General features: G+C 41.3%; 1 protein-coding gene across 2 annotated transcripts in view; it reads left to right on the top strand.

Moving 5' to 3' along the window:
- The window catches only part of SNX9 (sorting nexin 9), a 123,636-nt gene that overhangs the window by 49,326 nt on the left and 46,880 nt on the right, over positions 1-27,430 (top strand). For both annotated transcript variants that reach the window (XM_038001141.2, XM_008007691.3), the window contains exons 3-5: positions 316-390; positions 2,207-2,332; positions 24,580-24,751. In XM_038001141.2, the coding sequence (XP_037857069.1) occupies positions 316-390; positions 2,207-2,332; positions 24,580-24,751 (373 nt within the window). The remainder of the gene's footprint in view (positions 1-315; positions 391-2,206; positions 2,333-24,579; positions 24,752-27,430) is intronic.

Raw genomic sequence — 27,430 nt, 5'->3', positions numbered from 1 at the left:
GCTTTTATCATCTGCCACAGACCAGTACACAGACAAGACGCGGGTCATCTAATCATCAGCTGTTTTCAGTCTTTCATCACTTACTATTAAAGTTTGATTTTTCTTGTTTTTAGGTTACATCAATGTAAAGAGAAGGCTTAAGAATTTAAGATTTTGAACAGTGTTCTCTAAGAATAAAAAGCTTAATGTTAATTACTTTTTTTGTGTATAGCAATTCCTCCACACAAAATTTCTCCAGGAAATCTCAACTGTAATCTTTTTCTTTTTGTTTTTTTTTTTTGTTTTTTGTTTTTTTTTTTTTTGGTGACTTATTAGGATGTAGGTGGAGGATGGCTGGAAGGAAGAAACATCAAAGGAGAACGAGGGCTGGTTCCTACAGACTATGTTGAAGTAAGAGCTTCCTGTCATTCATTCATTAGAGCTCATTCTTTGTCAGCATCTTTTCATGAATTATCAACTTTCAGGAAGTCAGCAACTTTTTGTAAAATAAAATTTCCATTGTAAATATAATAAATGTTAACTATGTAAAGTATGGAAAATACATTGAAATAGAACTAAGAAAAATATTACCTGTAGATCCAAGCTCCAAAGAATGACTATAAATATTTAGATTAAGTTTCTTCCAGGGATAGCAACTTTTATTTAGTCTGAATAGAAGTTAATGTTTTTCCTTTGCTAATATTGTCTATAATATAAATATGTATAAATATATTATAAATTATATAAATTTAATAAGATGAAATATATCAGTATATCGATATTACATAAATTTTAAATATGTATTTAATAATATATATTTTAAATATATATGATACATATAACGTATTTTTCCTTTGCTGATATTGCTGCCGTCTATAATATTGTTTATTGTACAATTAATTCACAGTTAAATAGATTTTTTTAAGTGTGTATTTCAGTTCCTTCTCCCATTCCCATAGACAGAGAGAGGGGTGTCTTGGGTGAGCTGCTGTGGGGATCTCCTGGGTAGAGCTGTTAGGTCGGGTACCCAGGAGAGCAACACAACAGCCTGGGCTGGCCCTGCCTGGGACACCCCCAGCTGAGCCAACCACCTGGCGCCCCCTGCTGGTTGTCTTTCGGTCGCTCCAAACCGAGCATGTGCAGCTTCTTGGTAAGCTTGTCTTTCATGTTGGGTGACAGAAAAAAGTGAAGGTTTCCTGATGCCCTGTGAGTACAACTGGAGCTAGATCAAGAGTGAAGGTACCTTTGGTTCACCTCCAGGAGAAAAGAATTCCCCCCAGAGGATGTTTACCTGGGACCTGGCTGCAGAGTGATATCGAAGGCCATCTTTCTGTTCTTGATAGACCGTGAGGGGTGGAGAGTCGTGACCCCTCAGAGAATCTGATGCAGTCTCTAGGCTTTCCCTCAGAAACATGTGCCCATGCACACACCACAGCCTTTTCCATACAACTGCAAACCCCTGTTCACAGACCCCTGGCCTCAATCCTTAGATCTCATGTTGAAGTCTTGTTTTACTTGTATGCACTTTGCATCCAGGAGCCTACAAATTGACAAGATTGAGAAAAATCTGGGGATTTAAGTTGATACGAGCAGTAACTGGATTTTCTAGGATTCTGCTTATAGAAAGGACTAGTGATTACAGATATTCTTGGGTTTGCTTACCTTTTAAGAATATAAAAACTCCTCTGTTGGAAATAGATCCTGCAGGCAGAAAATCAGTAAGGACACGGTTGAACTCAGCACCATCAATAAATTGATGTCCACTTGTGGATGTCTATAGACTGCTTCATCAGACCACAGCCACATACACATTCTTCTCAAGCTTACATGGAACATTCTCTAAGACAGACCACATATTCTGAGCCATAAAACATACCTCAACATGTTTGAAAGAAATCATGCAATGTCTGCCCTGAGACGACAATGGAATCACACTAGAAATCAAAACAGAAAGATAGATGGAAGATCTCTGAAGATTGAACAACCCACTTCTAAATAATGCATGGATCAAAGAAGAAATCTCGAGAAATTAAAAAATAGTTTGAACTAAATGAAAATGAAAATACAACCCATCAAAATACGAGTATGCAGCGAAAGCAGTGCTCAGAGAGGAATTTGTAGCATTGAAGAATATAAAGGCTTTTTTGACAATTCTTGCTTGCCCTCACCAGACTCCCTGAAGTGACCCTAATGCATGAAAATAATTGTGGCTCTTTCTACTATTCAGATTTTACCCAGTGATGGAAAAGATCGATTTTCTTGTGGAAATTCAGTGGCTGACCAAGCCTTCCTTGATTCTCTCTCAGCCAGCACAGCTCAGGCCAGTTCGTCGGCTGCCAGCAACAATCACCAGGTACGTCTCACTTCCTCCTTCTGGATGTGGCTGGCTTTACTGAAAGCAGAGCATATTTGTGAAAGATTGTGATGCATTATAGCTATTGCCATCCCCCAAAAGCATAAACAAAGTCGCTTTTAGGTTGTTATGTGGCATTTCTGTTGGGTACTAACAAAGAACTCACCTGTTAAGCCTGATAATGACTGTTTGCAAAATTTATTATAAGAGAAAAGGCAGGGTGTTAATTGAGGGTTGCTTTGAGAAGTCTGTCATGATATAAACACAGACCCCAGAAACTGCAAATACCCTCTTAGATAAAGTCATGGAAAGAAGAGGAAGAAAAGGAGGGTCTTGTTGAGGAGGTCAGTGTCAGAGCATCGGCCTGGATCAGGAAATGGATTCCCTGGCCCTGGAATGCTGCTTACACTCTCGGAGCTAGAGGCCCTCATCCTGCAAGCAGAAGCAATGCATGTGAAAGTCTACCAGATCCAGGCACTCAGCACTTGGTACTCTTACTGTATTGCTTCCGGGAAACTTAGAATAGTGGAATAACTTGAGAAGAATACAAGGAGATTTAACATTAATTTTAATTAAAATTTGACTAGTTTAGGTGAATTCTTCTATTTCATTTATTGCCAAATGATGACACAGAGTAAATGACAAGAAGAAAATTAAGAAGATAGGTATCAAAATATTGTTGCTGCTGGGCACAGTAGCTCACACCTGTAATCCCAGCACTTTGGGAGGCAAGGCAGGTGGATTGCTTGAGTGCTGGGGTTCGAGACCAGGCTGGGCAACACAGTGAAATCCCATCTCCACACGTTAAAAAGAAAGTTAAAAAAAAAAGAATTAAAATATTGTTACTGCTTACATCTTTAGAAATGAATGGGCTTTAGGACATGTTATTTCTTGATTTTTTTTTTAACTACATAAAAGGTTTTACATTATATCAGGCCTAATAATCATATCACTTACAATTATTTGCTTATAGAATATCTGTTTATTAGCCAGGCGCAGTGGCTCACGCCTGTAATCCCACCAGCACTTTGGGAGGCCGAGTCGGGCGGATCACCTGAGGTCAGGAGTTTGAGACCATCCTGGCCAACATGGTGAAACCCCATCTCTACTGAAAATACAAAAATTAGCTAGGTGTGGTGGCAGGCACCCGTAATCCAAGCTGCTCAGAGAGCTGAAATAGGAGAATCACTTGAAGCTGGGAGGCGGCCACTGCAGTGAGCCGAGATCGTGCCACTGTACTCCAGCCTGGGCGACAGAGTGAGACTCCGTCTCAAAAGAGAAAGAATATCTGTCAATTGACCTTCCAAGTGAGTTTATCTAAGTTTATCACCATATACTAACTGCAGGTTTTACACATTTCAAAACAGCTTTTTGTAGACATTCTGAATTACAAATTAGACTCAGATATTTAAAATTAGCAGGCAAGGTGATCACGGTAATTGAAGAACACTTTTCTATATTTTATTATTCTGTACTACTTGAGAACATTGGCCAGGTAAGGGTTACTCACTGTGAAACGTGAATAGTAGTTATACCTCACTTGAAGTTTTCCCAGGGGTTCTCAGCCTGAGCCTCAGTGCTGTTTGAGGCCCCACACCCTTTCCTAGTGGGACCCGTCCTGGGCACTGCAGGATATTGAGCAGCCTTCCTCGCTTCTCCCTACCAGGTGCCAGTCACATGCCCACCGCCTCGGTTGTGACAACCAAAAATGTCTCCAGATACAGCCAGGTTACCTAGGAGCAAAGCCAAGCCGGTGGAGATTCACTGAGTTACACAAAAGCACCCATGAGATGGGTTTGCATTAATAAAGGACAGCGTTTTAAATGAGAGAATTGTAATGAGGTGATCATAGAATAAGTGAGGCAAACAAAAAATAGAAATATTTTCCTTATTTTAATTCGAGGGACTGACCAGCTATTATCTCAAGATAGGTGGAAGCAGTTTAGCTAATGAAGATAAATTAAAACTCAGATTTAAGTAATGTTCTGTTAGGAAATATATTCCTTGGTTTACTTGTAGTTTAATATAAACTGGTATAAGTCTAAAATTTGTTTCATCTAGGTTATTTAGCAGGTAATAAAACCAAAAAAAAAAAAAAAAAAAAAAAGCAGGGGGTGGGGAATCCAGTCTAACATTGAATCTAATCAGATCCTTTGAAAGCAAAGAAAAATAAACTGAAACTAGAATTAGTAAAATGCAGAAAGCATAGCTATCATTAGAGCATTTGAATTTAATTTAAATCGAGTAAAAATATTTTAACAGCCATCTCTGCCCTCTGTTATCTGAGATATGAGAACAATTTAAGTAGGCCAAAATTTGGGTACATTTTATAAATATCATGAAAGATGTCACGAGTAGGAAACCAAATGACCATTATTAATGGGTAGCTTTTTAAACATTTTCCTATCAGGTTTGCCCATTGCTTTCATTTTCTGAACATGGGTAGGAAAATGCGTGCTCTGAGGTGTGCTGCTTGGGAGGCTCCAATTGCCTGTTCCGGCACATGCTCTCTCCCAGGGTCGGTTTTGTTTCAACAGCCGGACCTCGGAGAAGCTGGGCCTCTCTCCCGCCCATCAGGCCTGCAGGCACATCCCCTCTGAGGCTTGCATCTCTTCAGCTTGGCACACTCTGCCAACTTCTGAGCCAGTGTCTCTTTACTCGTCTTAACATCAGTTCGTTTAAATTTGACTCTCCTCCCACACAAGCAAGTTGAAGCCTCATATTCAGTTGGTTATCCAATTTCCTGAGTGTTGTATTTTTCTTTAAGTCGTATCTTTTTAAAGATCTCTTTGAATAACTTATTTCGGGCCTGCTACTCTTTCCTTGACTTTGTATTCTTCATCTGTGCTGCATTTCAGAGTAACTAGTTCATGAATGTGTAAAAACCAAAAGATAGCACTTTCTTTTGGTTTTTCTTGAAAATCCTAGTTTCAGGTTGCTTGGGGACGCTTTGATCCTAGATTCTTACTGAGTAGTCTCAGGTAAGCAGAGTGCTGGTGTCAGGGCAGTGTTGATGCATCCAGGACGCTGACCTGCTGTGATTGCTTTCCTCCTTTAATGGTGAGACAACGCTTTATCAGCTCAAACGTAGTCCAGCTAAGTTTAGATTAGAATTGTCACTGTGAAAGGAATATAATAAGTTGTTCTTTAAATGGACTGAAACAGTTCAATTTGGAAAATTATAAAGCTATTTATTAAAGTACTTGGAGAAAATAATAGACAGCATATTTTTATGGCCTTGGAATATGGAAACCCTTTTCTTATTTTTATTTTTTTTTTTTTTTGGAGATAGAGTCTTGCTGGGTCTCCCAGGCGCTGGAGTGCAGTGGTGCGATCTCAGCTTGCTGCAACCTCCGCCTCCTCCTGGGTTCAAGTGATTCTCCTGCCTCAGCTTCCCAAGTAGCTGGGACTACAGGTGCCTGCCACCACACCCGGATAATTTTTGTATTTTTAGTAGAGACAGGGTTTCACCATATTGACCAAGCTGATCACGAACTCCTGACCTTGTGATCCGCCTGCTTCAGCCTCCCAATTGCATCCGGCCTATGGAAGCCCTTTCTGAGGCTGACAACACAAAGTCTGCTAGCCATTAAGGAGATAATTGATACATTTAAGTAAACAAGTAATATTAAATTAGGAAAAATACTTCTGACTTGTGACAGAACAGGCTAATTCCATTCATATACGTATATTCTTGCTAATCTGTAAGAAAAAGATGAATTCAGAAGAAGTAGGTAAAGGGTATAGATAGGCCGTTCGTTGGGAGGACAAAGGTACTAATAGTTAATAAACTTAGGAAAATGTTCATTTTGAGATTCTTCTATCAAACTAGCAGAGAATGAAAACATTTTAAAACCTAGTGTCATAAAGGTGTGGTCAGATAGGCAGTGTCATACAAAGCGAGGGAAAGGATAGAGCGATGAAGCTTTTCGGGTCCGATTTGGTAATGTATATGAGTATTTACAATGCATATCTCTAAGGCCCAGCGGTTCTGAGTTCCTCCTGCAGGTCTGCTCGCAGAACACAGGTTTCTGGGCAAGAACGCTTCCTACGGCATTGTTTGTAACAGCAGAAAACCGGAATGTAAATGTCTATCAGCAGCGGACTGGTCAGATGAACTATAGGCAGCCACACAGTGGAAAGTCGAGCTTCTCTTAGGGAGAGTGAGGGTAGATTTAGATGTACAGATAGAGATATATGATTTTTTTTAAAAAGGCACCTCAGTATGGGTAATGTTATCTTTCTTGTGTGTAAATGCACACACACACACACACACACCGTAGATGCAAAGTGTGTAGAAAATTTATTGAAGGATACCCAAGAACTGAATCAAACTCTTGTCCGTGTTCTTATTCAAATACAGATTTTATGTTACTCAGATGAGGACAATCATTTTATTACCTTTGAAAAGAAAGCGTAGTTTTTAGTGGTTAATAGTAGTTTCATTATTAGTTACTTATCGGTTATTTTCCAGTTTCAAGAGTATTTCACATTAGTGGCTGAACCGCTAGAATGAATGGCCCAGCTGATGGGAATGAATCTCAGTTGTTAAAAATCTCTACTCATGTGTGTGCTAGTCTTGTTTTTCATCCAGTTATTGTTGTTTAGATTACATCATTGCCATGATTCTGAAAAGGTCTCAGTATGGATCTTAAACTCTCAGATTACTGCTTTAGAGTACTTACTTTTGAGAAATTAATAGAAAATTTGTTTTGTACTTTTCTAGAAAATGAGAACAATGAGTTTTTAATGTTACTTAAAAGTTCTGTAAACCCAGATGTCTTATCTGAAGGTTTTCTACTTGAGAGGTTTGCTTTCTGTCTTCTTCAAACACTAGGAAGATGTGTATACTTGGAATAAAGCTGCTTTTCTTTTGGTGAGAGCCCTTCTGGCCCCTGTCACATGCTGTCCCTGGCGTCTCTCTGTTTTTCTGTTTCAGTTTCACACCCCGCCAGACCCCAGGTGAGTGGTGTGGTGGGAAGCATGTAAGGTTTGCTGTTAGATCCAGGCTTGCCAGTCCGGCTCCACTGTGTAAGAATTGTGGCTTTGGCATAAGACCTGCCTCCTGAATTGTCAGTGGATTAGGTCACCAATGTAAAGTAGTGCCGGACACATGGAAGACATTTCATAAATATTTTCCTTCTTTTCCCACTTCTTTCCTCTTTTAAAAGGGTGTCTTCAATCCACTTACCCTTTTGTGTTCCAACCTCTCTCACTATTCTACCCTTTCTAATCGTGTAGATTTCCTTATGAAGTGTCTCTCTACTCTTGAATTTTCTCTTTGATTTGCCCAATTTCTAGCTTTTTGTTGAACAGTTCTATCAGCATGTCTCCTCTGTATCTGAAATTCATCTTCAACAGAATCACTTATTTCCCCACAAAACTAGTTTCTCTTCCTGACTTTCCTGTTTCTATTTCTCTGAAATGTTACTTCTTTCTGTACCCTCTTTTTATTCTGCTTTGAAACCCTAACTGAGTGCCATCGTGAGCCACAGTTATTGAGAGGCGTGCTCTGCATCCTTGAGATGTAGAGAGAGAAGGAACTGATTGAGATCCATTGTTCTAACAGATTTCCTGTCTTTTCTCTCCCCCTAAAAGGCAACCTAGCTTGGTGTCAAGGGAGTGAGCTCAGGAGCCAGACTGTCTGGGTTTTAATCCCAGATCTCACACATCCTGTGTGAATCAGGGTAAGCTGCTTAGGGTCTCTGTGCCTCATCTGTAAAACCTCATAGGATTGTTGGAAAGAGTAAATGAAAAGAGTTCTAAAATATTTAGAAGAGTACACAGTACTTAGTAGTGGTTTCATAGTTGTTAATTATAGTTAATCTCATATACCACTGCTTCTGAAACAAGACATTAAGGACAGGCGCACTTCATTTTATTGCCCTTTACTTTATTGCACTTGACAGGTAATGCGTTTTTTACAGATCAAAAGTTTTTGGCACCCCCTCCCTTGAGCAAGTCTGTGGGCGCCATTTTGTCAATAGCACGTACTCACTTGGTGTCTCTGGTTCACATTTTGTTAATCCTTGCAATGTTTCACTTGTTCATTGTTATTGTATCTGTTTTGGTGACCCGTGATGAGTGGTCTTTGATGTTACTATTGTGATTGTTTTGAGGCACCACAATGGCGAGCTTAATTTACATGTTTTATGTGTTCCAACTGTTCCACCCACCAGCCATTCCCTCATCTTTCTCCCTCTCCTTGGGCCTCCCTCTTCTCTGAGACACAACAGTAGTTCAGTTAACCAATTAATAACCCCGCAGTGGCCTCTGAGTGTTTCAGTGAAAGGAAGAGTCACGTTTCTCTCACTTTCAATCAAGAGCTAGAAATCATTGAACTTAGTGAAGAAGGCTTGTCAAAAGCTGAAACAGGCCAAAAGCCAGGTCCTCTTGAGCCAAATACTTAGCCAAGTTGTAAATGCAAAGGAAAAGTTCTTGAAGAAACTTCAAAGTAGTAGTCCAGTGAACACTTGAATGATAAGAAACTGAAACAGCCTTATTGTCGATAAGGAGAAAGTCTGAGTGGTCTGGATAGAAGATCAAACCAGGCACAACATTCCCTTAAGCCAAAGCCTAATGCAGAGCAAGGTCCTAACTCTTGAATTCCGTGAAGGCTGAGAGAGGTGAGGAAGCTGCAGAAGAAAAGTTTGAAGCTAGCAGAGCTTGGTTCATAAGGCTTAAGGAAAGAAGCTGTCTTCATAATATAAAAGTGCACAGTGAATCGTGCAAGTGCTGCTGTGGAAGCTGCAACACATTATCCAGAAGATCTAGCAAAGATTATTGATGATGGTGCTGCACTAAACAGATTTTCAGAGCAGATGAAATAGCCTTCTATTATTGGAAGAAGATGCCATCTTAGGACTTGCACAGCTGGAGAGGGGAAACCAGTGCCTGCTTCAGAGTTTGAAAGAACAGGCTGACTCTCTTAAAAGGAGCTAATGCGGCTGGTAACTTTGTTGAAACCAGTGCTCATTTACCATTCTGAAAATCCTAAGGACCCTTAAAATTATGTGAAGTCTACTCTGTGTTCTGTAAATTGAATAGCAAAGCCTGGATGACAGCACATCTGTTTGCAATATGATTTACTTTTAAGGCCAACTGCTGAGAAAAAAAGATTTCTTTCAAAATATTACTGCTCATTGACAATGCCCTTGGTCACCTGAGAGCCCTGATGGAGATGTACATGAAGACTGATGTTTCCATGCCTGCTAACACAGCACTTATTCGACAGCCCTTGGATTGAGGAGTAATTTCGACTTCTAAGTCTTATAAGAAATACATTTTGCAAGGCTATGGCTGCCATAAATTGTGATTCCTCTGGTGGATCCGGGCAAAGTACGTTGAAAACCTTCTGAAAAGGATTCATCATTCTGGATGCCAAGAAGAACATTCATGATTGATGGAAGAAGGTCAAAATATCAACATTAACAGGAGTTTGGAAGAAGTAGATTCTAACCCTCATAGAAGATGTTAGTGGAGGAAGTAACTGCAGATGTGGTAGAAATAGTAAGAGAACTAGAAATAGAAGTGAAGCCTGAAGAGGTGACTAAATTGCTTCAACCTCTTGATAAAACTTCTGCTTCTTATGGATGAGCAAAGAAAGTGGTTTCCTGAGATGGAATCTATTCCTGGTGAGGATGGTACGAACATCGTTGAAATGGCAACAAACTTAGTAGATAAAATAGCAGGAGGATTTGAGAGAATTGATTCCAGTTTTGAAAGAAGTTCTACTGTGGGCAAAATACTATCAAACAGCATCATTTGCTACAGAGAAATCTCTCATGAAAGGAAGAGTCACTTGACGTGGCAGACTTCATTGTCTTGTTTTAAGAAGTTGCCATAGCCACCCCAACCTTCAGCACCCACCACCCTGATCAGTCAGCAGCCGTGAACATCAAAACAAGAGCCCCCCCTTAGCAAAAAGGGTGCAGCTTGAGTAATGGAAGGCTCAGATGATCATTAGCAATTTTTAGCAATAAAGGATTTTTAATTGAGAGATGTATATTTTTTACACACAATGCTATTGCACACTTACACAGTATAGTGTAAACATAACTGTTATGTACACTGGGGAACCAGAAAAATGCACATGACTCACTTTAATGTGATGAACTGAACCAAACCCTCAGCATTGCTGACGTATGCTTTTGTGTCATCTCTTAAGTTTAAGAAACTTCAGAGGCTTCTCTATTGCCTTCTGGATCATTTTCTACATGTCAGCAGGGCTATCCCAGGAGAAGGTCTCTGTGTATCAGAGTTATGCAAGCATACGCTGAACAGTTCATGGTAGGGAAATTGTAGAAGAAATTCATCTGAATTTGAGGTTGAGGTACTTTTCCAAGCTCGGTTATATTTCTGTGATGCCTCAGCGTGGCTACCCATCATCACGTTATCTTTAAGTTATGTATTTGTCTCCAGGCAAACTGATAATTCTCCAAATATGTCCCATGCTGTCTCACCTTTTATTTGTACCTTTGGCTTGCTCTTCTAAGAATAATAGAGTGACTCCTTCCATCTTTCAGAAGCCCATCTCTTCAGGTTCAGCTCAAATACCATGTCTTCTATAAAACCTTTCGTTTTCTGTTTTACTTCTCTGGATTCCCTTAGCACAATTTGTGACTCTTATTACAAATTATATTGCTTATTTGTAAGTTGTTAAGCTTGATAAGCAAAGAATTTGTCTTTTTTTCTATTCCCAGTGACCTCTAAGAGACTTTGTACCATAATACTCTGTTCTTGTTTGAATAATTTTTTTTCTCAGATATAAATACATCAAAAAGTACTTTACAATGTAAGATATTAAGAGACTTACAGATTTCCTGAATCCCTGCCTTGGAGAAGTTTGTGTTCTTAACACTGACCACAGGACTAGGAGCTGTCTCATCACTGGCCTGTCATTCTCCCATCTGACGGGCTACCCAATCAAAAGCAGAACGATTCTCTTACAGAAAATCCTCTGGCATTGTTATTTTTTTAAAACAGTTTGGATATTAAACAAATGCATGAAGTTAAGTGGTATTTAAGGATATAACATTTTTCTTTTCAGAGATTTTTCCATGTAATTGTATTTGTTACAAAGGAATTTTTATTGGTTACAGGATGAGGAAGGCAATGGTAATTTTATGTTGGAACTACATTTTGCATTCTTAGTTCTCAAAAGTCTATATTTAGGCCATTTTAGGCCTTTTTTGTAGTCCATTTAAAAATAAATTGATATACCTTCACAAAGGTTCAGTATTAGATGTGCTTATATTTTCATTAACTCACGTAAGTCTTATGCCTTAGACATCTCATAATTGCTTATTGAGACTTTCTCTTCACAGAACCTTATTGAAAAGGTTCTCTCCATCTCTTCACTCTCACTCCCACCCGCTGTATGAATGCTTTTTAGTTGGTAATAGGGCTTTTGAAGGAAGATCGTATACCAGTGTTAGAGGATGTATGGACATCTTCAAAACTGCCTGAGGCTGCCAGTACCAACCTTCTGTGCTTTATCACAGATCCCTGACAGCTATAAGACAGCTTTGTTCATCTCAGGAACCTTTCAAAAATACACGCTGGTGAAGTTTATTATGTAGGGTGGTTTTTGTTTTGTCTAACTGGAAACAGACTATTAAAGCAAAGTCTTTTTTTTTTTTAACCTTAAAACTGCGGTGCTGAAGGACCAGCCAGCATTGTTATGCATCCATCCTGTCATCAGAACGGGGTAAAGCTTATTTCCCATGGACTTCTCTTAGGTCTGTCTGGAAGCAAACTATTTGCTAATGGTAGCGCCATCCTGTTCTGTACTCAAAGCTGCCTATTTTAGGACTTTGAGCTATCTGAATAAGTAGACTCTCTAAGCTAATACAAATATCCATTTACTTTAAGGAAACTTTTGTTGTTTTAATTCTCTTTGTTTAAAAAGTAAACACCTGGGCCAGGCGCAGTGGCTCATGCCTGTAATCCCAGCACTTTGGGAGGCCGAGACGGGCGGATCACGAGGTCAGGAGATCGAGACCATCCTGGCTAACACAGTGAAACCCCGTCTCTACTAAAAATACAAAAAATTAGCTGGGCGTGGTGGCAGGCACCTGTAGTCTCAGCTACTTGGGAGGCTGAGGCAGGAGAATGGTATGAACCCAGGAGGCGGAGCTTGCAGTGAGCCCAGATTGCGCCACTGCACTCCAGCCTGGGTGATAGAGCAAGACTCTGTCTCAAAAATAAAAATAAAAATAAATAAATAAATAAATAAACACACACCTGAAATTGACATCTGTAGGTTCAGAATGTGACTTAACAAAGGATTTGTTAAATAATTTCACCTCTTTTGGTAATTCCCAATCAGTAATATTGATATGACTGGCTATAAATAGACTGAGTCTGTTGTTGTGATCTACCTTCGTTTTTAAAACAATGTGCAATGTGATCTACCTTCGTTTTTAAAATTATGTTCCATCAGTGGTTTTCTAACGTCAGTACAGGTTCATCTGTAGAATTAGATCATGTCCTTTGAGCCAAGGATCTATAAAGAACAAAACAGGAAACCTGTCAAATTCTTCCATATTTTGAGCTAAGGTGGTTAGTTTTTTTATGTAAGAGAATATTGTCACCTTTTCAGGCCCTTTTGAGGAAAAGAGTTAAATTTTTGTCCGAAATTCTGGTTGAGATGTTCTCCGGTTTGAATCAGATATTATTTGCTTTCTATTCCTACTTCCTAACACAGTTGCATGTGGTATAGTCATAAGATGGGCTGTGGCACGATAGGCCAGGTGACATCATCACAGGTGCCATGGAAGGATGTGACAGGCACAGTGAGGAATTCCTTATGTGGTGATAGGCGGATCCCTGAATGCCTCCAGGGCCCCATCCCAAGATCGTAACAGAGAGAGTAGTTAGCCTGTGATTGGGAACTCCTCTTAACTGGTGGACTTACCAGATGGGATGATCTGTGTTGACCTGTGGTGGACGTTTGGTGTCTACTGGAAGGAATTAGGTAGGCCATAAGAGCTGCGACCACTCACAGTATGTTTTGAGCCTTCATATACCCTTTGTACACGTTTGGTAGAAAGCCAAACAGAAAGCAACTTTAATTAAATGTAAGTTACCATTTTCATTAATTCTGAAACCCAGCCCTCCTGCAAGGCCTGATTTGGTTACGGTGCAGACAGATAGAAGTTGTGGTGTCATTGCCCATCTCTGCCATGCCACAGTTGCTGTTCTCATGGTCTCTGCAGTGAGAACCCTTCCTCTTAGGCCATGTCTTAGCTGCTTACTAGGAAACCCGTGAACTGAGTCAGGTCTAACCATGTCATCCAAACAAGCCCCTGCCCTACTTTCTGCATGTTGTTGTCAGAAGTAAGGGTTTGTTTCTTACTGGTCCCAGTTCCCCAGGGATGTCATATGAGGAGCAGAATGCAACAACATAAAAAAATATAGCAAAACCAGAAACTACTATTTTTGTAGTCAGCAGTTGCTAATTAGCGTCCTGTCTTTAAAAACAATTAGTAAAGTAACCTTTTATTTTATTGTTACAGAAGCAGTACATATGCATTGTAGAAAATTTAGACTAGCAAAAAGAAAAGTATCCCATTTCTACAGTCACTGCTCTTTACACTAGGTGTCTGTCTTATTTTCTCTGTGTGAACATGGGTATACACACAAACATACAGATATAAATTGTATATAAATGGTAATGGTTTACCACCAGTTGGTAATCCTTGCCAGAATCAGTAATGTTATTCCTTCCACACTTACTGAGCTGGTTTCATCTAGAAAGTAGTACTTTCCTGTATCAGCTGGAGCTAGTTAATTATGTCGAATTTCAATTTCAAATTCAGGATAGATGGCTAATTCCACCTCTGCTTAATTGCCAGGTTTCAAAGTAAGAAGTTGTTTTATAGCTACTACAAATAGTGACCAGTGAAGAAAGCATTCCTGTCTTTTTTCTGATAGTAGCATGGATGCATGGATTTACATTGATTTAATGATGTGTTTTGTTTTTTATCTTTGTGCTTAAAGTTACCACCTTTTGGAAGCCCATTCTAGCTCTTCTTCTACCTCAATGATATTTGAAACCTCTCTTGCTCTTAAATAGCACTACTTCTTTCATCTCTGTCAGTACTGCATCAGCTTCATTTTTCTCTTCGTTCTGGGTCATATTTTCCTTCTTTTCATGCTTGGTAAATTATGATTGGATGCCAGACATTGCAATTTTCACCTTGCTATACGCTGGAAATTTTTGCCTTCCCGTAAACATTTTTGAGCCTTGTTCTGGGATGCACCTAAGTTACTTCGAAATAGTCTGATTATTTCAGGTTTTATTTTTAAGCCCAGAGCAACATTTAGCTTAGGGATATTTTTGCCCGTCTTGAAACAAATCCTTGGTAGTATTGTACCTGATGCCCGTGAATCATGAAGATTTCTATTTGGGCAGGTGGGAATAGCCCTGTGTGAGGGATTGCACTCTTGATTCTTTCATGTGTGTCTTTCCCTGACCTTGGGTAGTCCCCTCACATGACGGGCTGATCAGTGCAGATCTGCAATGCCCTCTGCAGTCTCCAGAGCTCTCTCTGTGCATCTCTGTCTTCCCCAGACTCTGTCTCCTCCCACTACAGAGACCACCGAGCTTTGTGTGGGTTTTCCATGCCTGCTGGGTGGCCTGGAGAGTCTCTCCACGCAGTGATCGGGCACTTGTAGGCTTACTCTGTCTGTTTCCTGTATCTCGGGATCTCTTCTTCACTACCTGGTATCCAGTGATTTGAACACAGTTTCCTGTATTTCATCATATTTTTAGTTTTCAATTGGAGCATAAACTGGGTCCCTGTTACTCCATCTTTGTTGTCTGCTTTGGCTAATTTTTTAGTTTTAAATGGGAGCATAAACTGAGTCGCTTTTACTCTATCTTTGTTGTCTGCTTTGCATATTAACTGATTTTCAACTCCAAGTTTATTTTCATCTCTCAGGTGAGAATAATACCACCACTTACTTCACAAGAGAGTTGCCCCTGAAAAGGACAGTGTCATCCACTATATAAATGTTCTTAGTACTGACTTCCCTACTGGACAGTTGTGGAACTGGGATTTGAAGCCTGGAAGTTGGGCTCCAGAGTGATCCTCTTAACACATCTGCTGCAGTTTACCCATCGATTGGCTTCATGGAAGCGTATCAGTTACCTCTTCTCACAAGATGCTGTATTGTAGGCCAGTTAGTCCCCTAAGAGCACACACCAGGAGACATTGGCCTTTGCTCCTGAGTTCACAGACCAGCTGGGCTATTGTGTCCTTCACAGCTGCAATTGGTAGGACTCACTTGTGGCTCTGTGGTCAGCTTCAAGTTGACTAGGTGGCTTTGCTTATTTTGTCTGGACTCTCTCACATGCATGTCTAATGCCTCTGAAAGCAAAAGTTTCAGAATATTAACATTTTTTACAACTTGGCTATTTCTGTTTTTTCCTCTGGAGTTTGTTTCTCTGGCTGTATGACTTGCCTGATACTTGTTCCGTTGTTTCTGTGCTGCTTATAGTTATTTTTAGGGCTTCAGTAATACTGTACTGTGATACCAAACAACCGACTTTAGAAAATATAATGCACTGAAGATAACCCATTGCTACACAATTGGGGCTTTTTGCATGTAATGTTTGTGAGTGAGTGGCATGCTAGAGTTTTCTGGAGAATTTGGTCCTGCCATGAATGTGCTGGTTTTGGTTAAAAACTTGGACCTGCTCTATCACGCTTGTTCACTGGGCACCTTCTTTATTTTAAGGTGGATATTTTGGCTCAGATTGGTTGTGTCGAAAGTCTCAGCCAGTCACCACCTTCTTCTCCTTCTCCTTCTCCTTCTTCCATAAATAAGGTAAATTTCAAACTTGAACACAAGAGGAAATAAACATTTAATAAACCCTAAAAGTCATATTGTTTTCCCAAGTGAGGTGATTATGTCAGGTACAGTGTCTTACAGGAGCTCTTCTTGGGGCGTGGTGACTTGGGATGTGGAGTATGTAGGAACTGGAAAGATCATGGGGATTTACACCGTGGAGGCCTCTTAGAGGAGGCTTGATTGATGAATTTATCCCACGGGCAGTGAGATCTCATGAAAGGTCTTTAACTCTGTGGTTGACTGTGAGGAGGAGTGGGGTACCACGGAGAAAGGGAAAAGAAGAGGAGAATGAAGACATTGTCCTGTAGAAATTTGAGAGGAAGGAAAGGTGTAAAGAAAGAAACAGAAGAGGCATCTCAGCATTGGAAACCTGAGTGAAGGAGCCGAGGGGATTATTGCATGACCAAATGTCTGCAGTTGAGAGACCAAAGGGGTTGTGGGGATGGAGAACAAAAATGTCAGAGACATCAGGTGCAGTGGCTCATGCCTGTAATCCCAGCACTTTGGGAGGCAGAGGCAGGCGAATTACCTGAGGTCAGGAATTCGAGACCAGCCTGGCCAACATGGCAAAACCCATCTCTACTAAAAATACAAAAATTAGCCGGGTGTGGTTGTGCACACCTGTAATCCCAGCTACTTGGGAGGCTGAGGCAGGAGAATTGTTTGAACCTGAGAGGCAGAGGTTGCAGTGAGCCGAGATCGCACCACTGCACTCCGGCCTGGGTGACAAAGCAAGACCCTGTCTCAAAAAAAAAAAAAAAAGTCAGATACCAAAGGATCCTTCAACCAGATCATTGTAGCCTAGTTTGTTACACTAACGCTTAGGTTTTGAAAAAGTCAAGATCTCAGCATTTAGCAACAGAAAATACTTGTGCCAAAAGTCCCAAGAATTAGAAGTTGCTGTTGTTGACCTTTACCGTAAAAATATTTGTCTTCTTCCTCTTTTATGTGTCTGAAGGGAACAGAACGTTGGCTGGAATAGAAGATACCTTAAGCCTCTTATCTCTTCAATTAAAAGTCTCTATTAATATGACCTGGCTGTGCAGCCATTTGTAAATATAACTGTCTGATATTTTGCATAGCATAAACTAATAGGTATTTTACTTAGATGGGGATTTACTCATAGAAATGCTAGTCTTTGTTCTTTTCTTTATATTTTAGATGAGCTCTCACATATTAAGATAACCTCTACTGAATACATACTATGTTCCAGGTGTTGTGTTAGATGCTTTGTATGCATTATGTCATTTAATCCTTACAGGAGGATAATGTTATACCCCTTATATAAGTGTGGGGACTAAGAGAGCTAAGTAAATTGCCCAAGGCCACTCGGCTAGTGGTAAGTGATAAAGCTGGGATTCAAACCCAGATAGCAGGCTTTACGCCTTAAAGTTCTTAATCACTTTACCCATGTGGTATAATGATTACTTGAGTCAGTTCCAACAGCTTCCTAAAGGGAGTTAAACTCCACCTAGTGTACCAGGATTCGTCTTGCCCCTTTTTATCCCATATTGTATATTTGTACTATGTGCAGCTTTCCTACACTCACCACACAGCACCACCACAGGTGTGCATGTCCATCTCCCCCACCCCTCGTGGCCATTCTCCGTCTGTTCTGTGGTCCAGTGGCTCTGCAGTCAAGTACAAGCCAGGCTACTTTCTGAAGAAATTTAGCTAATGCTGTAAATCTTTTGAGTGAATGTGTTTAAATAAGTCTCCCAATGTAAAGCCTGCGTAAATGTATTTCTGTATTTGCATTATGAGGAGGGGATAGCTTTTAAATTTAGAACATTAAACCAGCACATTTGTTAGTATATTGCTCCTGTCCCTAAAGAAGCATTTGATTTAGTTGGGGCGGGAGTTAGGAAGAGAGTCAGACATAATCATCTACCTGTGGTGATTACGTAGATTTAAATGTGTCCCAGAGACCCAAGCAAACATGCTTTAGGAGTGTATTCATTCAAAAGATACTTAATTTATGAAACGTTTACCCAGGGCCCCACGTTCACGGGCAGCAGGAGATGGCAGGATACCCTGATGGACACAGCCCTTCTCTGTGTCCTTCTAATGGAGCTCAGGCAAGAGTGATTGTCTATGTCGATTTTGTTTGTTGCATTTTCCAATGTTTGTTAAAATTTCAAGCATAGAAAAGTTAAATGAATTTCATAGTGAATAATCATATACCCACCTTCTGGATTTTACTATTCCCATTTTACAGCTCCTGCTTCCTCTCATATTTGCCCATTCCTCCATCTCTTGTGCCTGTCTGTATCGTCCAGCTTTTCTATGGTGAGCTGATTCCACTTTCAGAACTCAGACACTGTTATTTTAAGAGTACTCATAGTGTCACATGCTAAAACTTCTTTTTTTCTTTCTTTCTCTTTTGTTTTTTTTTTTTTTTTTCCCGAGACAGAGTCTCACTCTGTCGCCCAGGCTGGAGTGCGGTGGTGTGATCTCGGCTCACTGCAACCTCCACCTTCCAGGTTCAAGCGATTCTCCTGCCTCAGCCTCCCAAGTAGCTGGGATTATAGGCTCCTGCCAGTACACCCAGCTAATTTTTGTATTTTTAATAGAGATGGGGTTTCACCATGTTGGCCAGGCTGGTCTTGAACTCCTGACCTCAAGTGATCCTTCTGCCTCGGCCTCCCAAAATGTTGGGATTACAGGTGTGAGCTGCCACGCCCAGCCAAAAATCATTTTTTCTCTAGTCACATGCTGAAAATCACTTATTCTGCGATCTACCACAAGTTAATTTTTTCAAAAAGACTAGTATACATAAGACAAATCTGATATCCTCCTTTTGGTGATCATGTTATGAAGGTTAGAGGTCTGACAAAGAGTAGGGTGTATTTCATACAAATGATCAAGAACATCACGTTTAAAATATTTGAGTCCTTGCCACTTTATACAAGGCATTTGGAGAATCTTTTGGGGGAAATGTTCTCCAAGTAAGACACAGCTGTCCCCCGATTCACTGGTGGTATTGACCATCTAATTTGCAAATAATAAAGAAAGTAAAAGGAGGTGACTGGATGTCAGCCAGCAGGCTGTGGGAAGGCCAGAGCCCTGTTGATGGGGTAGATGAGGTGTGCAGATAAGAGTACAGTACAGTGTGAGTAACAGCAGAGGTGTGGAAAAGTTTGGGGACATGTGTGAAGTTCGAAGCTTCAGAGTGAAGGTTAGTGGCAGGTGGGGAGAATGGGGAATGCAGCATGAGGCAAAGTCGGGACCTGTGCTGAAGAGACTCTTGATTGAGCCACAGGAAGCTTGGAGTAGACTCCTGGGGCAGTGAGTGCTAACGAAGGGATTTTGATTACCCATGATGGACAGTTAAGTCAGGAAGAGCTTCACGAAATAAGGGGTGGGAAGAGAAAGAGGATGAAGATGCTGCTCAGTAGAAAGGAAGAGGAGGGAAAGGTGGAAGGAAAGGACAGAGAGGCACCGCAGGATGGAAACCTCAGCCCAGGAGCAGGACAGGTTTTACCGTGACAAGATGTCTGTAGTTAGGGAACTACCAAAGGGATTTGGGGGTTGAGAGCAAAGAAGTCAGAGACCAATGTATGGGAAGGAGGGGTTCAGAGAGAAAGCCGGTGACTGATTACAGATAAGAGGGGAAGGGACCTGCCAGGGGAGTAAAAGGCCATCTACTGAGGGAGTGAGTCCAGGGGCCATGACGGAGACTGCAGGAAAGCTCTCCAGTTGGTAGGGTTTTGAGAAACGTCTTATCAGCAGGAGTTGGGTTGAAACAAGATAATGTTCCAGGAAAAAAAAAAACCAAGGAGATAGAAATAAACATACCCACAAAGATTTCATAACCTAGGTAGAGAGCTAAGATCGTATACATAACCAACTAGTATGACAGTTATTACACACCTATAAAGTATTAACCAAGTGATTTTCAAAGAATTATTATTTGTTTCTACCCTAATTAAATGGATTTTAATTTTCTGAGGACAGTTGCTATGAATAGTTCACCTCCAGGTCTTTCCTCCATCTTGATGAAAATCCTTCCTGGCCGGTTTGCTAAGACCGAACCGTCTTCTGGAAGGGCCCAGAGAACGTTCACTCTTCTGTGCTAGCTCACAGTCCTGTGTTCCTTTGCGGTGTACCTCACTTAGCTTCTGGCAGTCTTCTGAATCCAGGCCACTCACTTCTGAACTCTAGCCCGAGGTTACACAGCGGGCGAGAGGTAGAGCTGTTAACGGAGCTCCAACTCGCTAGGCTCCTGACTGTGGCCCTCCGAGCCCCTCCATTTCACAGCCGGTCCTTGATGGAAACCAGGCTGAGGCTGCTATACCAGTGATAGTCTGTCCTTAGTGTCCCAAACTTTGGTACCTTTTCAGGTTCTTATTTGAAAAACAAAACCTTGTAACTGAAGAGTTTGGAGGACACAGAATATATTGCTAAATAAGATAGGAGAATAAAACTACATTCCCTTCAAGAAAACTATAGAAGGAAGGGTTTCTCTTAGCTGAAGTGTGACTGCCAGGTCCTCAGCATGATCGCCTTCATTTCCAACGTCCACTGGGGTCATCTGAGAGTCCATCCTGAAGCCGAATGTCACCTTGTAAGCTGTGTGTTTGAGAAGTCACAGCCTTGTGGATGAAACATCTTACTCCTTTTAGTATTTAACATAGAGTAAAATCACAAGTAACTTCAGTTTTTTCCTTAGAGATATATAGGGCAGTAGAATGACTTCATACTTCCACATGAAAAGCATATGGTCTGTTTTTGATGCACCTGGCATGTGACAGCCAGCAGTCTGCCCCATGTGTCGGTTGGTGAAGAGTCGAAACAGACCAGCCACTAGGGTGTCCTACAACATTAGGGGCTATATTAGACAGGGTGGATAATTTTCTTGTAAACTAGCACCATTTGTGTGTGTGTGTGTGTGTGTGTGTAAGACTCAAAGGCGAACACTTGCTATTTCATGCTCTGAAATAGATTTAGTACTGAAATTGTGGAGTGCAAGGCGTGAATAATTTTAATTAATCATTTTCTATGAATTCAGTAAACAGCGATTCAAATGAAAATCAGTATTTTAACTCAACATTCTAATGTAAAAGTTCAGATTGTTTTAAATATTAAGCTGATGCTAAAGTTTATACGCTAAAATAAAGAACTAAGAGATGTTATGCTAAAGTATTGATAGTTTTTCTGTGAAAGTGTGGTACTAGTACAAAATAGATCACTAAGGAACAAGAGAGTCCAGCTATAGACCCAAATCTGATATGCAGTGAAGGCAACATTTCAAATCATAGGGGAAAGATGAATTGTTCGTGAAATGGTGTTAGGGTGACAGACTGAGGACAAGATGTTCAGCTGGATCCCTGGATTCTTTTCTTTTCTTTTCTTTTCTTTTCTTTTCTCCTCTTCTCTCCTCTTCTCTTCTTTTTTTTTTTCTTTTCTTTCTTTCTTTTTTTTTTGAGACAGAGTCTCCTCTGTCGCCCAGTCTGGAGCGCAGTGGCATGATCTCAGCTCATTGCAATCTCTGCCTCCCGGATTCAAGTGATTCTTCTGCCTCAGCCTCCCAAGCAGCTGGGATTACAGGCACCCACCACTACACCTGGCTAATTTTTGTATTTTCAGTAGAGATGGGGTTTCACCATGTTGGCCAGGCTGGTCTCAAAACTCCTGACCTCAGGTGGTCCTCCTGCCTCGGCCTCCAAAAGTGCTGGAATTACGTGAGCCACTGTGCCCGGCCCCTGTATTATTTGTTTTACTTCAGTTCCAGACAGATACAAGATTTAAATGTTAAAAAAAAAAAAAATCAAGCTAACAAAAAACTGTATTTGCCTCAAGGGTGGGATGGTGGGGGCAGGGCTGAGAGATGCTAAGTGTACTCTCTACTGGAATATTCTTTGAGATTGGGTGCCATCTATTTCCCATTCCAAAATTTTATTTGTAAAGATTAATAATTAAACTATAAAATTACTCAAAGGAATTATGGGAGAGAAATATTTTTTTTTTTCGTTTTTTTTTGAGACGGAGTCTTGCTCTGTGGCCAGATCCCAGCTCACTGCAAGCTCCGCCTCCCGGGTTCACGCCATTCTCCTGCCTCAGCCTCCCGAGTAGCTGGGACTACAGGCGCCCGCCACCACGCCCGGCTAGTTTTTTGTATTTTTTTAGTAGAGACGGGGTTTCACCGTCTTAGCCAAGATGGTCTCGATCTCCTGACCTCGTGATCCGCCCATCTTGAGAAATATTTTTTAAATAAAAGTATGAAAGTCCCTTTCTGTGTAAGACAAAACCCCTCAGTGTGACAGTTGTCAGAGTGTGGGAATGTAACTGCATTCTCTTTGAAATGCAATTTGACAAAATCCATTGGTTCTAAATACACAGTCTCCTTAAGCCTAGCATTTTTTCTTCTGGAAATTTCACAGAGGCCTTTTGGATTGCAGTTTTCATCGAAAGGACCACCAGGATGGCTGATTAATAGAAAGGAGAGGTTTGTAGGCAGTAACAGTGTACAGACTGGGAAGAGACCTTCTCTGGTGTGTGCCGAAGATGAAGGGACATATTGGGTTTTATGCCTCACAGGGCCTGTATCACACTAGAGTCACATATATTTAGGAGTTTTGGGGCAAAGCGATACATATGTATGAGAGGAGTTAAGAGCATGTGCAGTGGGTAAACATGTAACATATATCCTTGTTCACTCTGAGGGGAGATTTTAGCATTAAGATGAGGTGGAATTGGGCTCTTTATGTGAAAAGGTGAACTGTAGACACAGTTTGTGTGCAGCCTCGGCGAGCTGCTGAAACTGGCTTTAAGGCCTACAGTTGCTTGTCAGAAGAAAATGTTTGTAAGGTCAGTCGTCTGCCCGGTTAAAGTTGTCTTGGTCTGGGTTGTAAATCAGAGTTAGGAGGGGTCTGATAGCTCCTGTTCTTGGTGAGTTTAGCCCTAGTAATTTAGAAAGTTGCTCTATTCCCTTAACCTTAGGATCCATCTTAGTTGATAAAGGGGTGTCTATTTTGGTCTTTCCGATCACACTGTATTATTTAAAGTACCCAAAGACTGAAAACAAGATAAATGAACATCAGCATATACAGGTCAAGTTGTAGGAAATATATACAGTGGAATTTTATGGAGACAATGTGAAAGAATATTGTGTCCATATGTGCTGATGTACCTTGCAGAATGTTATATGCTGTTAAGAGAAAAAAAAAGTACTGAGCAAAAATAATATAATTTAGGCCAACTTACATGTTTAAAAACAGAAGGATCTATCTCTGTCCGTGGGATGTTTGAGTAAGTATATACAAGGAATTTGTTAGTAGCATGAAACAAAAAGTATAGTAGACCGTTGTTTCAGAGTTCCTGCACTAGGCCCCAGCAGACCAGACCAAACCAGAATGGAGTCACTTATGCTAGACGCTGCATAGCAAACTGAAACTTGAAGGAAGCAGATAGATCCCAAAACAAACTGATTTTTTCTCAAGAACAGGAGATCCCAGTTCTACCTGAGTTAGCATAATAAGGAGTCCCCTCAGCTTTAACCATTACAAAAAAGTATCCTGAAGTAAACTGGTGTTAACTGTCAACTTACTTTCTGTTGTTCTATTTCCTTATTAACCCATCTTTAAAAACCGAGTGCTCTGTTCCTGCCCAGTGGGAGTGCTCCTTCTAGGCTGTAGGAAGGAGACTGCCCAGTTTCATGAATCTCAAGTAAAAGCCAAGTAGATCTGTCACAAAATGTGCTGTAATTTTGTGTCTTTTGACAGTAGTAGTTCCTTAGAATGACTAGCATCTTAAGATGTTAGGCATATTTCTCAAATTGCATATACTTTTATTCTGTTTGAAGTTTTTTATTATACATATATTCTTTTTCAAATTAAAAGACCTACTTAAAAATACAACAGATTGCTATAAAGCAGTTAGAAATAGGTCCTCATTATCAGCATGAATAATCTCAAAAACATAATGTTGAACGGGGAAAAAAACTTGCGAAGAGATACAGTATGACATCCTTTAGGCCAATTTTAAAAATATAGAACAGTTGTTTGTGAATGTGTACATGTGCAGCTGAAGTATGAAAACACACATGGGAATGGATACAGGTTCAGAAAAGTAGTGGTTACTTCTGGAGAGAAAGGAAGAGAGGGCTCTAGCTGCTTCTAATAGTTTCATTGTTGCTGTTTTCAAAGTCCCTAAGCAAATACAGCAAAATGTGTTCATATCAGTAAAATTAGGTTGATGCTACCTTTTGTGCTTTCCTACATGTTTGGAAATTAAAATACTATGTATGTAAAGTTGTTTTGAATACATTTCTATTAAATTTTTTTTTAAGCACTCCTGTTGTGTTCAATTATGTCAGTTCATTATTGAATTGAGTCATGGTTTCCAAAAGTCACAAAAATTCTCCTTCTTTATACCCCTTTCAATAGGTTGGCAGTGGCAATGACCCCTGGTCAGCCTGGAGTGCCTCCAAATCCGGGAACTGGGAAAGCTCAGAAGGCTGGGGGGCCCAGCCAGAGGGGGCTGGAGCCCAAAGAAGCACAAACACTCCCAACAACTGGGACACTGCCTTCGGCCACCCCCAGGCCTACCAAGGACCAGGTGAGGAGAGGGGCGCGAGGTCCCGCCCTGCCTGCCATGGCTGAGCGGGAGAGACAGGCAAGACCGAACTGTTTTTGCTGTTCCCATACTCAGCAAAACACAGAACAGTGTTATGACCACAGCATGGGAAGGGAGGATTGCCCCACACACCAGGCAGCTGTGCAGCAGACACCGACTGAGTGTCCTACCGTCGTGATACTGTCTACCTGGAGTCAGATCAAGGGAGTGCCCACCACCCCCACCTTGGGTTCAGTTAATCTGCTGGAGCAGCTCACAGAACTCAGGGGAACGCTTTACTTACTACCGTCAGTTTATTACAAAGCACAGTTTATAGGATGCAAATAAAGAGCCAGATGAAGACATGTGCACAGGGCGAGGTACGGGGAAGGGACGTGGAGTTTCCAGGCCCCCTGCCCCATGTGCCCCTACATGTTCAGCACCCCAGAATCTCTTTCCCTGTAGCTCAAGGATTTTTATGGTGGTTTCATCACATAGGCATGATCAATTATTATTATTATTATTATTATTATTATTATTATTCTTTGAGACAGAGTTTTGCTCTCGTTGCCCAGGCTGGAGTGCAGTGGCGTGATCTCGGCTCATTGCAGCCTCCAGCTCCCAGGTTCAAGTGAGTCTCTTGCCTCAGCCTCCTGAGTAGCTGGGATTACAGGCACCCACTGCCACACTCAGCTGATTTTTTGTATTTTTAGTAGAGGCGAGGTTTCACCGTGTTGGCCAGGCTGGTCTCAAACTCCTGACCTCAGGTGATCCACCTGCCTCAGCCTCCCAAAGTGCTGGGATTACAGGCGTGAGCCACCACGCCTGGTCGGCATGATTGATTATTAACTCAACCTCTGGCCCCACTTTTCTTCCCAGGGAATGGGAGGTGGAGCTGGAAGTTCCAAGCTTCTAATCCTGGCTTGGTCCTTCTGTTGACCAGCCCCCATCCCACCAGGAGTCACCTCATTCGAACAAAAGATGCTCCTACCACCCGGGAAATTCCAAGGGTTAGGAGGTCTGTGTCAGGAGCCAGGGTCAGAGACCAAATATCAGAACAAAAGATGCACCTTGCACACCTAACATTCAGGAAGTTACAAGAGTTTTAGGAGCACTGTGCTGGGAACTGGGGACACAGACCAGATAGCTGTTTCTTACTTCACAGTACCACTCTGGGTCATTGAGTCGAAAATAGATTTTATTCAAAAGAACTGCTCGCAGTTGCCCTTATTCACTAGTAGCAAACCTGGATCCAAATGTAGATGGTCATGAACTGTAACTTCAGTTCAGTCTTACTTGTCCATGTGAAGTCACAGATTCAAATGCTGGGTTGGGAAAGTAAAAGCAGAATGGGCCGTGGAGGCTGCAGAAGGCTGAGGGCCCCTGCTGTCGCCCGTGGATCGCTGCATTTGCAAGGAAGCGGAGCCCACGTTCTGATCTCCACGTCTTCAGAGAGATGAGAAGTCTTGGTTATTTGTCACCTTCTCATTTTAACATCTCAGCAGCTAACACATTTGTTTTAAAATCTTGAGCCAGAAACAAGTGTATGTGGATGGGGTGTGGCTCATCCTGCTGGTGTAAGACCTCTGCATTCACTGTTTTAACTTCCTGTTTGACTAGGCGATGAATAGAAATACTGAGGCAGAAGAGAAATGTATGGAATGGGAAATAATTTGGGAATTAAGGGCATTTATGTCTGTTCTGAAGTTAAATAAGAAGATAGTCTCCCTTTTTTTTTTTTACAATCTCTGAATCTGTCTCCTCTCTAAGCACATTGGGCCAAGAATTGAATGTCTGTTCTAAACAGCAAGGACCTCACTCGTAAGCTTAAAGAAGGGTGCAGGTCCTGGCTCAAGACTGGCAGTTGTGGACAGGAGCTGCCTGTCAGCAGGACCGGGGTGTAGGCTGAGTAGAAGCATTGAGAGACTCCTGGTGTCTGGCTCTGTGGTCACTTGGCCCACATCTTTCTCACAGTTTGTTCTTCTCCCATGTGGCATTTGTCTCTCAGCTTCTCCATAGTGGCACTTTTAGGGTCTGACACTAAAGGACACTCAGGCCATTAGAATGGGGGAAGAAGGAGGAGGAGGAGAGCCGACAGCACCTTATCTGACACGGGGGTTATTGTCAGAATAGTAGCTACTGATGCTGCTTAATTAGTTCTTCACTCTCATCTTTTTCTCTTTCCCTTTTTCTCCCACACCCCAACCCGGTCTTTTTAATGTCCCCCTCATTGCCCTTCTCTCCCCTTTATTGTTAGTGTTAAACAGCTGCTTTTCAAAGATCTGTCGTCCCTTTTGTCCTCCCCAAGCCTCTAGAATTAAAGGGTATTCTGCTTATTTGTAAATGTATAAGACTAGATGTATCAGTGTCTAGGCATCTAGAAGTCTTTTCTCCTGTGTACCACTTAACGTTCTTATAGTCTGCATTTATCTGAAGTGACGTGGACTGACAGCCCTTTAAAAAAATTGTCTGTATTTTCACGCCTGTAATTCCCAGCACTTTGGGAGGCCGAGGCGGGCAGATCACGAGGTCAGGAGATCGAGGCCATCCTGGCTAACACAGTGAGACCCTGTCTCTGCTAAAAATACAAAAAAAATTAACCAGGCGTGGTGACGGGCACCTGTAGTCCCAGCTACTCGGGAGGCTGAGGCAGGAGAATGGCGTGAACCCTGGAGGTAGAGC

The sequence above is a fragment of the Chlorocebus sabaeus genome, chromosome 13, assembly GCF_047675955.1.
Source record: "Chlorocebus sabaeus isolate Y175 chromosome 13, mChlSab1.0.hap1, whole genome shotgun sequence".
Lineage (NCBI taxonomy): Eukaryota > Metazoa > Chordata > Mammalia > Primates > Cercopithecidae > Chlorocebus > Chlorocebus sabaeus.
The sequence above is the reverse complement of the archived record's forward strand: the minus strand, read 5'-3'. Positions and strand labels throughout refer to the sequence as shown.